Below are 14,753 nucleotides of genomic sequence, written 5' to 3'. Positions count from 1 at the left end.
TCAGTGTAATGCTGAAGGCTGTGGACTTAGGGGAGGGGCCTTCAGTGAGCACAGGTCGGACGCCTTGGTGGACCAGGTGGCATCTGTTTTGTGTAAAGTGACTTCCTGTGATGGGAAAAGGTGCCGAGAAACACACAGAAGGAAGCTAACACGCCCCGGGGAGGTGCTAATTAAACCAATTAAGTAATGCAAAGAAACACACCACTGCTGTGTTGTCCTACAGGAGACAACAGCTTAAGCTCTTTTAGTGAAAACCAACAGCTGTTACCCTGGTACTCAACCCTGATGCCTTTCCATGCACCTTTTTGAATGAACAATACATGCAAATTGTTGAAAAAAGAATCAAAACATTAGTGGTGAGTCTGGCATCAACTCTTTTGTGACTCCACGACTCAGCAGTTCCCTCAAAAGCTTTGACTATGGCACCACCAAGAGCCTTCTATTTATGCAAATATGTTTTTCACACAAACTGTAAAATAATATATACATATGCATTATTAACCTTGCTTTTCTTCCTATCAATCAACATTTCTTGAAAACTTTTCTGTGCTGTTACACAAGGCTTTCCCTATTCTGTCCCAAGTGCTGCATGCTAGTCCATGTTTTACTTATGTATTGATTTTGTACCATTACTCATTTATTTGCCTAGTCCTCTATGCATGAAGCTTAGGAAATTTTTCTTTTTGTATTGGCCAGGTGTAGCACGAAAACTAAAAGACCCACAGACTATTATTGGGGTTCAAGCTTCAAGCTGAAGATCAGAAACGCAAAGCATCCAGCCACTAGTTCTTAACTCTACCTCATCTTAGACCAAGAAGGCGATCCTCAGACTGCTCCCGACTCCACTGTTCCTCAGGTTCACTCAGACTGCTATGCTCTCCTCAACGTGGCTAGAGACTCAATCTCAGACCGAATGCCTCTACCTTTCATACCTCTCAAGTCTGGGATTCAAGGCGTGAGCTCTGATACACCACCACTGTCTAGTTTCTACAGCTGCTGGGATAAAGGTGTGCATCACCACTGCCTGACTTCTATGGCTTGCGGTTGGCTTTGCTTTCTGAATCCTCAGGCCAGCTTTAAGAAATCAGACATAATATATCACCACAGCCAGGTTTCCGTGAGTAACTCCATCTGCGTGGGGTTTTGCCTTGCCATGTCACACCGCTATCAGCTGCGTCATGCTGTAGACATTGCAGCAGAGTTTGCGACTCAGTCACTCAAAACTTTCTAGGCCTGCAGAGATAGCTCAGGTTGTTAAGTGCTTGCAGTACAAGCTTCCCAACCTGAGTCTGAATCCCCTGAACCCACATCAAGGCCAGGAGGGAGCAGTGGAAGCGTCCGTATCTCAGCAGATGCCCACAAAATTTCCAGAAGCTGGTAGGCCAGCTAGCATGGCTTTGGCAGCCTCAAAAGACGAAATGAGGGTTGTCTCCTAAAGGGAAGTTTGTGCTGTGACCTACCCTGCTATGGCCTGTGCAGGCCTGCACCCCACAGCGAATATCAGCTCTCATGTATCCCCCCACACCAAGAAAAGAGAACGCCCAGTGTCTAACAGAGTCACGGTTTTCCCGTAGAACAGTGCTGAGGTTGTCCACATTGGCTTTCTTCTGCCATGTGCCCAGCCGGGGACGTGGGTATCAGTGGACATGTGGGACAGTGTTGTCACATGGGTAGTTATGACATTTCAGGTGTGTGGAGGAGAGGGGTGGAAAACCGGGTAAGAATCACTGAGCAAGTTAAATCACCCAGACGGACTGTACAGTGTAGTCCCAAACCTTAGAAAGCATGGCCAAGCGTCTAGGGAGGAGCAGCCATTCTCAGGTTCCCAGAGGTCTGCGGGCAGCGGAAATCGGGTGCTAGTGTTGGCGAACTCAGATGAGCGTCTCCCTGCCCCCTTCTGCTCTTTCAGCATCTTTGAAGGGTCGGGGAGGGTAGCAACAATAAACCAAGGCCCTCCAGGCCAGCGTGACATTGCTGCCCGGTCACTTTCAAAGTGGCTTCCTTCCCTTGGGCCTCTAGAGGGCAGGGAACAGGTTCCCTAACTTCACTGCACATCGCTGGACGCTCAGAGCCCCTCAGCAAGTTTCCAAGGAACAGCTTGCTGGTAGGAAGCCCGGCAGGGTGCGCTGTGCCCCGCCGATGTGTGCGCACGCGCATCTCGCATCTCTGCGTACCACCAGCTGGTTTGCTCCTTTAGGGCGGCAGGCCCACAGGCCTGAATGTTAAAGGCCCTTAACATGCTCAATGAGTGGAGAAAAACAGAAAGAGAAATCGGGTCAATTTTCCTAAGGATGTTGATTCCTCTTCTTAGGGCTTCCTGCCTGAAGTCCTCGTGCATGTCCTACACTGACACTGTAAAGATTGTCCTATTTAATTATGGGTATGTGTAGGCATGTGCCCAGGAGTGCAGCTGCTGGTGGATGTCAGGGCATAGAACACCCCCGAGACAGTTCAGGCAGCTGTCAAGCACTCAGCCCACGCTGGAACCACCCGGGTCCTCTGAGAGAGTAAACAGAGCTCTTAACAACCCGGGAGCCATCTCTCTGGCCCGCCCAATATTTTTTATATAATTTTTAAAAGATTTATCTTTGTTTTATGTGTACGAGTGTTTTGTCTGCATGTACGTATGTGTACCATATATGTGTGTGGTGCCCACGGAAGTCAGAAGAGGGTGCCGGATCCCTTGGAACTGGTTGAGAGCCACCGAGTGGGTGTTGGAAACTGAACCTGAGTCCTTTGCAAGGGCAACAAATGCTCTTAGCGACTGAGCTACCTCTAACACCCCCCTCCCCCTCCCCCGCCTGCGCGCACACGCCCCCTTTTAAAATTTACCAGGCTTAAAATGTCTCGGATACAGAAGAACCCACACTTGGCTATTGTCAGGAGCCACAGTCCATGCGAAGACAAATAGATCGTTCCAGGCCCGTACTGCTTGCTTTCGACTTTTTGGTATGGCTTAAGGATGCCAATGCCAACGTGAATCTGCCAGTCAAAGCAGAGAACAACATAGTAGAGAAGGGTCAGGCTAGTGACAACTGTGATTTTGCAGGTGTACCGTTACATGAGTGGTTAGGTTCAAGTGTCAGAATGCTGACCTTGGAAATAAGCCTGTATGGGACAGACTAGGCACCCGGGTTTATACCGTGTGTTAATTAGGAGTCTACAAATAAAAGCTGTGTTTGACAGCCAAGGAGCATATTTATTTATTTATTTATTTATTTATTTATTTATTTATTTTGGTGCTGGGGTCACACTCAGTGCATAACAAACAAGCATCTTAAGCACAGATCCATGTCCCAGTCCAGGAATAGCCTCTTTATAGGTAATTCTGCTATTAGGGATCCAAGCCTACACTCAGGGTCTTTGTTGTCAGCCATCATCTTATATACCATCATGCACAAATCAAAACACGTGTCATTGATGTCCTCACTACATGTCCCATGCATCCTCTTCTCCACGCCGCAGACATGACCTTCCTTTTGTCTGAGTGTCCGTCTCAACTCCATCCCACCAATCCTATGCCCTCCTTCCGAAGGGTGATCCACCAATCCTATTCAGCCCCCCTGCGTCTGCCCTCCTTCCTAAGGGTGTGCGTGTTATTTTTCCGTGTCCAAGTCTGACTCATCCCTCGGAGTCTAGCATAAATATTGCTTCTCCTACAGCAGTTCTCTCGAGCTTCTGTTACCACAAACCATCTCTTCTTTTTCTTAACTGAAGGCAACGCTGTTACTATGATAAAGCCGTTTGCTGGTTGAATTAGTAGGCTGAGGCACCAAGAGGATCTCATCTAATTATTAGACATCAGTCTGGATCGCTGGAGTCTGGCGTACCTTTTCGGGAAGCAGGTAGCTACATATGTATGGCACCTGGCTGCAGAAACCGTAGATCTTGTTGCTTTCAAAGCCCAGCACAGCAGAGGACAGAGTGTGCTCCACCTCATACAGGAACTTGTGGATGAATTTATCCTTCAGTCTTCCTCGTTCATCAGAAAAGTTACCAAAAACTAAAGTGAGGAAAAGAGCAGAACTCACATGCACCTGAGAGTTCACTCGGGCAATCAGGAGGCACACGTATGAATTGCAAAATAAAATGTAAACAGTTGATTAATAGGACAGAGGCTATTTGGTGATAAAAAATGTTAACACAATTTACCTCAACCAGAGATACTTAACTCTGATAGTCAGGAAACTATACTTCATAGCTTTTCATTTCATAAACTAGCTTAAAGGCTAACGTTAAAATAAACAGGGTAATGCCAAGATTCTTTTTTTTTTCTTGACTTTTTTTGATAAAGGTGTTACTGGTCTCAAACTTGCAACAATCCTCCTGCCTCAGCCTCCTACATGGTGAGATTACAGGCCCTCCCTCCCTCCCTGTCTCCCTTCCTTCCTTCCCTCCCTCTTCCATTTTATTTGAGACAGCATCTTACTATGTGCTTTGGTTGGTCTAGAATTTGCATATAGAGAAGGCTGTCTTGGAATTCACAGAGATCTTCCTTGACCTGCCTCCAAAGAGTTGACTTCTTTACTTTTTAGATTCTTAGTTAAAACACAAAAGAACTTTGAGGTCGTTTTTCTTATTTTCTGTAATTCTATATTTGCAAAATTTCTAGCTAGATAGATTCATCATCTGAGACAAAAAGTATCTGTTTCCTCAGGCCTTCTAATACAGTAAGCTGGTTTTATAATTTTAGGTAGCCATACTGTAAAACATCTGAATTCAACTGTGAGTATTTAAAACAGTAGAACAAGAGTCATCACAAAATGACTTGACATGCAGCTGAGCTTGTTTCTCTCCTTTTATTAAAAAAATAAAAAGTCAAATGAATACTCCTGAGTTCCGAGGCATGGAGGAAAGTCCACGTTTCACACTGCCTAGTGACTGCCCCCACTGGTATTCGGTTTTTGATTGTTTGTTTTGGGGGAGTTGAGACAGGGTTTCTCTGTATAACAGCCCTGGCTGCCCTAGAACTTGCTCTATTGACCAGGCTGGCCTCAAACTCACAAAGATCCGTCTGCCTCTGCCTCCCAAGTGCTGGGATTGTTTTTTTTAAAGACTCGCAGAGGGCAGCCAGTTGATCACCTCTTTGCCAGAAGAATACCAAACCAAAAGAAACTAGGAAATAACTATAGCAGCTGGTCTGGGCCAGGAAGAAGGGGCGGGGCTGCTTGTTTTATGTCACCTTGTGGTAGCACGGTAGGCAGGGTGAAGTGCTCCAGCCTGCTTCTCCCTGTTTCCGGAAGTGGGTACAGCACCAGCACCTCCACCACATCTGACCCTGGGAGGGACACCGTGGATATCTGCAGAATGTCTTTGCTGGTCTCTGAAAGTCAATGGGTCATCGCTTGAGTTTAAAGAATCTTGAGTCATTCTAATTAAGATATAAGAGGTTCTACTTTCCCCTAATTCTCGATATGGTCTTTTGTTAACATTTTGTACACACACACACACACACACACACACACACACACACACACACACTCACATCAAGTTATGTTTTCACGTGTCAAAATAGAGACACTGTTCTTCACTCAGTGCGAGTAGCAAATTGTATTAACTGATTTTTACAATGGGACACTTCTGATGGACTGAAAGGGTATTTTTCTGATTAGAAGTCTGAATTGCATTTTCCAGACAGGTGGGTTTAGTCCTGCTTGTGCCCAACAGGAGTGCCTTCGTGAGTGTGCCATCTTTGTCCGTCTCGTCTGTACCCTGTGTGCTCATGTCCTGGCTCTTGGAGCAGTTACGCCAGCCAGTCCCAGGGCTCTGACACTGGGCAGCCTCACACACCGGCACTCTTGGCATCATGTCATATGTAGTGGAAATGCACCTGATTCTGGGTTTGGTCCTTGGGAAATCCTGCTCACTGACCTATGCCATGCCATATTTAACCTCTCACCCAACACTGGACAGTACAACCAATTTCTTCCTCCCTGCAAGGCACTCAGCAACATGGTTTCTACCTTCCATAACCAGGAAGACTGCGAACATCCCAGAAAATTCCATTGCAATGACCTCATCCTGGGCCTTACTCGGTCTTTCTCTTACCTTTTCTTATTTATTTCCATCATCTCCCTTCGTTTCCTGGCATCGCTGGGATGCAAGGCTCAGTCTCAGGTCCCACTGGGATTCTGAGCCCATTACGACAGCACACCACCCATCACTGCTTTCCAACCCCTGCGTTCCCTTTGATGCTTCTGCTTCCCTTGCTCTTGGCAGTTGTCGCACAAGCTGCCAACCTCTGTAAGCTTATGGCATCATCTTACCATGTACTGACTCTGTTTTCTCACCCGTTCCCTCCGCGACCCATCTGTCTGTCTCTCAGAACACCTGCTGACTGAGCAACATGCGGGGACTCCTGAGCCGGCCTAACCACACTTGTCTGAACTTTCGCCCATTCTGTCTTCCTGGAGCTGTTTCGGGAGGGGCTGGTGCAGGCCCCTGCCTACTTGGAACACCCTGCGTTTTCTTCACCGCTTCATACTCTGCTTGTAGTTTCAGTGAGAGGTGAGGGGGTTCTCTGTTGGATTCCCAGCTTTTCCTCTCCTTATAATATCAAAGTGTTTAGATAATCCACTAACTCATTCAGTAGTTGATAGAAAACTTTTTAGTATCAGTTACATCAGACAACTCTACTAGTCCAAATTTCTCTAAATATAATGTGGGAATTTAACTGCTATTTAAAGTATTCCTTTTCAGAAAAATATAACATATACAATTGTTTTTGCTCTAATTAAAAATTTTAGCTTAAATTCTTTGTCGTAAAGTGATCTAAATTTTAAACAGACAAATACGCTGTAGCATACCAGTGTATCCAAAAATCTGAAACGATCTTGAGGGTTTGGCATCGAGAACAAAGATGTTTCCCTCCACTGTACCAACTAACAGAAAAAGTCCTCGCTGGTCGTAACTAGGAGAGAAGAAATCAAATGTCCAGATCATGCTTGTTTCGTCAGCTTGCAGGATGCTTGACCACAGAAACACATTCAAAAGCAGCTACGCTTACAGCCAGTGGCATTTACCTATGTATTCCTTTGTTTTGTGGTTCTGCGGAGGAACTGAGGGTCTTACGCACACAAGGCAGGCCATCTACAATTAGGTTGCATACCCACCAATAGGGCTTGTGATTTTAAAATATTCTCTGACCTTATAAAAATCTACATCTACATGTTGATGTAGTCATTCCCCTCTGAGCCAATGCTATCCCAAATGTAACTTACAAATATAGAATCAAGAAGACTCAGGAGAGCTGGAGATGTCGCTCAGTGGTAAAGGGCTTGACTAGCATTCACGAGGCTTGGGGTTCAATCCTCAGCACAGAAAACAAAGAAAAAGAAAAAACCCAACATCCAGCAAACCAAAAAACGCTCAGGTAAATTGGTAGAATGTGCTGGCAGAGATTTACCAGTGATGGGTGTGACATTTCGGTACCTTACAACTGCCACACGAACACAGGGGAGGGACACAGTGAGACATTCCTATGAGTTCCTCCGAGTAGAAAAGAATAGAATATGAATCAGAGGATAAGAGGAAGAGGAGGTCTGGGAAATAGTGGCCTCCCAAGAAGACATAGTACAGAAGAGCAGGAAACTAAGAGGGAAGTCACTCCAGCTTCCTCTGTGCTGGAGCCCACAGAGGTCAGCATGGGCAGTTTAGACATCACGAATAAAGCGGTTTAATCTTGGAGATGCCAGATATATTCAACATATGCAAAATAACACATGCAAAACAACACACAAATGACTCAATGAAATCACCTAATCACCTCAATGGACACAGAAAGGACTTTGATGAAGTTCAATGTCCCTTCATAACAAAAGTTCTAGAAAAACAATCCAAGGAACTCAAGGAACATATCTGTGTATAAATAATAAAGACTACATATGACAAACCCATACTCCAAATTCTAATATTTGGGCAACGTTGAACATTTCTACTAATACTTGGAAAGCAAAAAGGATGCCAACTCCCTCCACTCTATTTAATGCAACACCAAAAGTCATTAGGACAGTAAGACAAGAGAATGAAATAAAATGGATACAAATAGGAAATGAAGAAACCAAAATATCCTATTTGCAAGTCACATGATATTATACTTGAAGGTCCCTATGGATTCTACCAGAAAACTCTTTGATTAGGTAACACTTTTTTAAAATTTCTGTATGTTTTTTATTTAAATTAGAAACGTGCATGCTTCAAATGTCAATCATGGTTCCCCCCTTCTCCCTCCACCAGCCCCACTCCCACCCCTCACTCCCAGCCCAATCCCCACATCATTCCCCAGGGAGGGTAAGGCTCTCCTTGGGGGGATATCCAGAGTCTGTCACTTCATCCAGGGCAGGACCTAGGCCCTTCCCCATAGGTAAGTAACTAACTAACTAAGTAACAATATAAAATCTTCACACAAAATCCAGTCACTTTTATGTATACCAATAAAAGAGTGCTGAAAAATAAATTTGGAAAAATATCCCATTTATAACAGATTTTTTAAAAAAGAAAAACTGAAAGCAAACATAACCATGGAGGTGAGAGACCTCTTCAATGCATGGATCTCCTTAGCAGGGGAAAATAGACTAGACAGTTCTGGATAGATGACAGGGGAGATTGGGATAGGAGGATCCAATAGGGAGAGGGAGGGAAAAGGGAAGGGAGGGAAGAAATGTGAGGAAGGATTGCTAAAACTAAGGACCCTTGGGGGAGGGTCATATGAAAACCTGATACGGTAGAGGCTTCCTAAAATACATACATATATGAAGACAATCTAAAGGAAATGGCCAAATTATGTAGGAGACAGAGCCCCAACTGGCCATCTCTTGTCACCAAATGAAACTTCCAGTACTGGGAATGGGTTACATCTAATCAAGTTGTTGGCCAAAGGGACCTTATGGGAACCCCCAAGCAATCCAAACTATTGTCAAGGCTATTTGTTGCTCTCCACAAACTGACAGCAAAGCCCTATTGCTGAAGGCGGTACCTATACGACACCTTGAACACGGAGACATCAGGCTCGTGCCTACGTAGCGCCGCCACCCCTATTGGCGAGTGTTCACAGCACTGAAAGGTAACCACCAACCCCGCCACGAACCCTTAAATCTGCAGTGGTGACCCCCTCAAGATGTGCCATGCAGCAGTGGCAAAAGCTCGAGGCAGTAGCTGACCAGCGTGCGGCTGCATTTAAGGCCCGCCTGTAGTGAGGTATCTGTCCACCCACACCTGTGGTGAGGTATCCGCCCACACCTGTGGTGAGGTATCCGCCCACCCACACCTGTGGTGAGGTATCCGCCCACCCACACCTGTGGTGAGGTATCCGCCCACACCTGTGGTGAGGTATCCGCCCGCCCACACCTGTGGTGAGGTATCCGCCCGCCCACACCTGTGGTGAGGTATCCGTCCGCCCACACCTGTGGTGAGGTATCCGCCCACCCACACCTGTGGTGAGGTATCCGCCCGCCCACACCTGTGGTGAGGTATCCGCCCACCCACACCTGTGGTGAGGTATCTGCCCACACCTGTGGTGAGGTATCCGCCCGCCCACACCTGTGGTGAGGTATCCGTCCGCCCACACCTGTGGTGAGGTATCCGTCCGCCCACACCTGTGGTGAGGTATCCGTCCGCCCACACCTGTGGTGAGGTATCCGCCCACACCTGTGGTGAGGTATCCGCCCACCCACACCTGTGGTGAGGTATCCGCCCACCCACACCTGTGGTGAGGTATCCGCCCACACCTGTGGTGAGGTATCCGCCCACACCTGTGGTGAGGTATCCGCCCACCCACACCTGTGGTGAGGTATCCGCCCACCCACACCTGTGGTGAGGTATCCGCCCACACCTGTGGTGAGGTATCCGTCCGCCCACGCCTGTAGTGAGGTATCCGCCCACCCACACCTGTAGTGAGGTATCCGCCCACCCACGCCTGTAGTGAGGTATCCGCCCACCCACGCCTGTAGTACTGACCACACCCGTTTGGGGTGCTTACAGGTGTGGATGTGACAAAGGGCAGGGCTAGATCTGGGGTCCCGGACCCCAGCGCTCTCTCTTGCTTCAGGTCGGATCACAGACAACAGCCTGGGTGGATCCTTGGAGCTGGAACCTGTGGCGGTCACCGTCCCTCTTGAATGAGTGTAACCTCCCTGAATAAACTTCCCTTAACCTGTACTGAGACTAATGAACCCTGATTCCCACACAATACCCATCCATGAGATGGAATCCATCCCTGGCCAAAAACTTGAAACAAGGTAAGTCAGAGACCCGAGGGAAACCCTAACACATTTTATGGGTACGTTCTCCTAATGACACTCTGCTGTACTCAGAGATCAGTGCCTTGCTACGTCACCATCAGGAAGCTTCCTCCTGAAGCAGATGGGAACAGACACAGAGACCCACAACTTGACAGTGTGCAGAGAGTGAGAGACCTCGGGATGTCCTAACTGGGATGTCTCCATAAAGCCCCTCCCCTTAGGGCTCACGGAGCCCTGTGGAAGAGGAGGTGGAAAGGATTGTCAAAGCCTGAGAGGGTGGGGGAATACCAGGAAACAAGGCCTTCTGAACACAGCGGTCCTGACACTCATATGAACTCACAGAGACTGGCAGCCTGCACAGGGCCTGCATGGGAGACCGCTCAGTTGATAAAGTGCTTGTCCCTCAAGCATGGGGACCAGAGTCTAAGCCCCAGAACCTGCCTGGAAAAAACCACAGTGGCCTCTGTACATGACCTCAGGGCTAGAGAGGCGGAGACGAGATCTCTAGCCTAATCAGTGAGTTCCAGACCAGTGAGAGTCCCCTCCCCCCAAACAAGGCGGCTGGCATCTGAGGAAACGCCTGGCACACGTTCACCACCTCACACAAAGAGCTTGCCCTCCAGCCTCACACAAGAGCACACGGCAGCCTCTCATTATTTGAAGACCATGTAAGTGAACAGGTCTTTTTGTTTATTTGTGAATAAAAATGTCTTTGAAAAGTGACATTGCAAACAGGTAATAGGCTGCTTCCAGGAGGGACCTGTGCATGAGAGACTTTCTCCTGTAGGCTCCTTTGTACTTTTTGAATGCTGAACCGAGTGAGTGTTCAAAACAATTAAAACTGCAAAACTGAAAACCCGAGGCTGCTTCTCTGGAGCCCCCTATCGACAGACTTGATGATGGTGTGGCCAGAGTAGGAGATACTTACACCAGGATCTTCACTGGTGACTCGGACAGGAAGGACTTGCTAATCACCCGAGGGGACTCCACGTTATGGATGTCCAGGAAGTGTAGGTAGCCATCCACTGTCCCCACGACAGCCGACGAGGAGGAAGGGCAGCATGCTAGAGTTGTCGCCTGTTTAACATAAACCCCAGAGAATGACCTTGCTACACATACAAGAAACCTACTGGGCTGCCCATGCAGCTGGGCTTTGTCAGGCTTGCATTTAGCATGCTCCGGGTCGGCTGTTTCATCCTCTGCCCAACCCCCACCCCACCTCAAATGCTTAGAATTTTTGAGAAGCCTGCAAGGTTGTTGTGGTACATATTTCTTTTCAGAAAGGCAACATTCCTGAACCGGACCAATTGCATAAGCAGCTACAGGAGTATCTATGTGGTATTTTATGCTAAACTAGAATGACAGAATCTAGAGAGGTATTAAAGAGAACTAAGCTGTAGTGTCACAGGGGAACATGGATGCAGATGGAGATTTATCTGTCGATGTAAGGACAATGACAAGTAAGACTGGGCTGGTGACAGTGTCCAGATGAGCACTCAGGGCTCTGACTCTCAGAACAGGGCATTCTTTTAACCAAGTGGGCCTTTAATTTTTTTAATAGGCCAAAGGTGACCGTCAGGTATCTTCCTTTACACTCTCCACCTTATATACCAAGGCTTGAACCCAGGGCTTGCTGGCCCAGCTAATCCAGACAGCCAGCTTGCTCTCCAGAGGCGCGTTTCTGCCTCCCCTACACTGGGAGCACAGGTGGCCATCACACCTGCACAGTAGTTACATAGGTGTTGGAGATCCTGGTCCTTATGCCCGCACAGCAGGCATTTCAGTCACCGTGCCTTCCTCCCTTCTCCCAGCATGTGCCTGTACCTGGCTCCCTTCAGTGGGTTTTTGTTACTACATATTAATGGAAAGCCTTTACAGGACCTCTGTAGTGTGTGTGTATGTGTGTGTGTGCGCGTGCGCGCGCGCGTGCGTGCATGTGTAATGCCCCTCAAATTATCAACTGAAATTCTCCTCTATTCTAGAGCTAAAGTGAGTGACTCTAAATAGCAATAACCAAGGGACTCATGTCCTCTCACAGGTGACAAGGGAAGCTTCCTCAGTACCGGCATCTAGCCATGGTGGTGCTGGGTTGGGCTTCTTGATAACCACAACCTGAAGTGTTCACAGGGAAACAGCATCACTGGGTCTGTCCAATGATCCTTTCTCTGAAGTGCAGTGGAATCTACCATAAAAAAAGACCCATGGCTCCCAAGCAAAGGCTGGCCTATGGCCATGTATCAGGCCTGGCTTGGAGTTCAGTGAAGGCTGGCCAAGGCCTTCTGATGGTGGCTGTATTCCGTCTTGTCCAAGAGGATCAGGGTGAATCCTGGTTACACAGCCTCCTGGGGGGGTTGTTATACACTCGCTTCTCGTCTGCAGACATGGATGTGGAAGTCTCTTTAGTTCTAGAAGTTCTCATAGAAATTGATACATATAAGCTTTTGGCACACAGATTATGCAGTATTCTATATTTTGTGGCTTTGTAGAAAAGACTTTTTATTGCTACCTTTCTGGGAGGGAAGGTATCATACTTTTTTTTTGCAACTTGTAACATATGGCACAATATGTAGTATCGTGTCTTACGTAATTGATCAACATCTTTTATAATTGACATTTTGGAGACTGGACTTCTCCCCCCTTCTAAGATGCAATGGGAAACATCTAGCACTACTATTATTAATTAGGTCCTTATATTTTTACATTATTTTATGCAGAATGTACTGTGAATTGTGCAGAAGTGATGGCATGTTGAGGAATGTGTCATGGGTGAATGCCAGCTGGCATCTAGATGTCCTCCTTCTATAAAAGCCTTGAATATCCACTGAGAAATCATCTCCCATAATTCCTAGGGCTTAGTAGGATGAATGTGACCCATTTTCAGGGCTGAGCTTATGTTGATTTCACAGGGATTACTCCCTTAGAAGACACTCCTCCAGACCTTCAGAGAGGGGAACTTCTGCTGTGTCTTCATCCTCCTCCTACAGGATGGTTCCCTTCCCCAATACTGTGCTGTGAGGCTGGCATTGTGCCAGGTGGGTATGATTATATCAGGGTTTCAACTCTGTGTGGCTGAAACAATGTAGTATCGAGGATTTCCACAGACCACTGACATGTGAAATAGAAATGTGAGTGGGGTTAGAATAAGTATTTTAAACTGACTTTATCAGGTACACTTACTGGAGTTCCCAGCAAAATCCTGCTGACAAAAGTGCAGTCCTCTATCCACAAAATAGCAACTTCCCCTGTATTTGTGAGCGTCTGTAAGAGAAAGAAAGGTAACCCTGAATGGACCATTAGACTCTCCTATGGGAGCACATGTTAATCACCCAGTGTGCTAACCTGGGGGGTCAGCTGAAAGCTTCACTGTTTGTGTAGGTTATTAATAATTTATAAATTCAATTGAATTCTTATTTTCTGAAGCAATATTAACTATTTCCCTTTCTTTATCCTGTTTTGTTCTCTCTCTTCCCCCTTTCTCAGTCTCCGTGAAACAAGGTTTCATAAATAACTCAGGCAAGGTTTGAACTCCCAATCCCCGTTTACACTGTGTGACTATATGCCACTGTGATTCATTTGGTAAGGAAGCTGGTTGGCCTATAGCGAGACAGGATAAGGTTAGGTGCAACAGCCAAACTAAGAGAACGCTGGAGGAGAGGGGCAGTCTGGAGTCATGAGGAGGCACCATGGGAGGCAGAGCCGGCAGGATGGGAAGTGCATCCATGAGGTAAACAGGCCTCAGGGGAGCACATAAATTCATGTAAATGTCAGTTTAAGTTAGAAGAGCTAGCTGAAAACAAGTCTAAGCTACTGGCTGAGCATTTATAATTAACATTAGGTCTCTGTGTGGTTATTTGGGAGTGGGACGGTGGGACGAAAAACTCCACCTACATCCCCCTGCCTCCTTCCCCCATGCTAGGATTACAGGCACAAACTGTCGTACTTGGGTTCCTTTCGTGGTTTTAAAACAATTATCTTCAGCACTTGGGAGGCAAAAGGAGGTCAAGCTCTGTGAGTTTGAGGCCAGCCTAGTCTATATAACGAGTTCTCCACAAGCCAGGCCTACAGAGTAAAGATAAATTCAGTGGGTAAAGACACTTTCTATGAAGCCTGATGACCTGAATTTGATCCAGGGACCCACATTGTGGATGGAGAAAACCAACTCCCACAAATTGTCCTCTGACCCCCTCATGTGAGGGCATACATGTGCACGCGTGCATGCGTGTGCACACATACACACACACACACATACACACACACAAAATACATAATAAAAATGAAAGAAATAAAACAAGCTATCCTTTTTAACATAATTTTTATTGAGTTTTTAGGAATTTCGCATCATGTACCCCAATCTTGCTCATTTCTTAGTCTCTCCATATCAGCCTCTCATCCTGTAGCATTCCCCCAAAAGAAAATTCATCTTTTTTTAATATTAGTTAAGACCAAACCAAGCAAACAAACAACAGCAACTACAAAACCCAGTTCCCTCCTCCTCTGTCTTTCCGACCTCTCCAA

General features: G+C 46.7%; 1 protein-coding gene across 3 annotated transcripts in view; it reads right to left on the bottom strand.

The window, feature by feature from the left end:
* Cfap43 (cilia and flagella associated protein 43) overlaps positions 1–14,753 on the bottom strand; it is a 105,343-nt gene that overhangs the window by 38,778 nt on the left and 51,812 nt on the right. For all 3 annotated transcript variants that reach the window (XM_013117431.3, XM_005063483.4, XM_021230659.2), the window contains exons 10-15: positions 13,416–13,496; positions 11,167–11,315; positions 6,807–6,910; positions 5,183–5,323; positions 3,831–4,003; positions 2,833–2,982 (exon numbers count right to left, since the gene is read on the bottom strand). In XM_013117431.3, coding sequence (XP_012972885.2) covers positions 2,833–2,982; positions 3,831–4,003; positions 5,183–5,323; positions 6,807–6,910; positions 11,167–11,315; positions 13,416–13,496 — 798 coding nt within the window. The remainder of the gene's footprint in view (positions 1–2,832; positions 2,983–3,830; positions 4,004–5,182; positions 5,324–6,806; positions 6,911–11,166; positions 11,316–13,415; positions 13,497–14,753) is intronic.

Source organism: Mesocricetus auratus, unplaced genomic scaffold (genome assembly GCF_017639785.1).
Source record: "Mesocricetus auratus isolate SY011 unplaced genomic scaffold, BCM_Maur_2.0 Super-Scaffold_4256, whole genome shotgun sequence".
Classification (NCBI taxonomy): Eukaryota; Metazoa; Chordata; class Mammalia; order Rodentia; family Cricetidae; genus Mesocricetus; species Mesocricetus auratus.
This window is presented reverse-complemented; position numbering and strand designations above follow the sequence as displayed.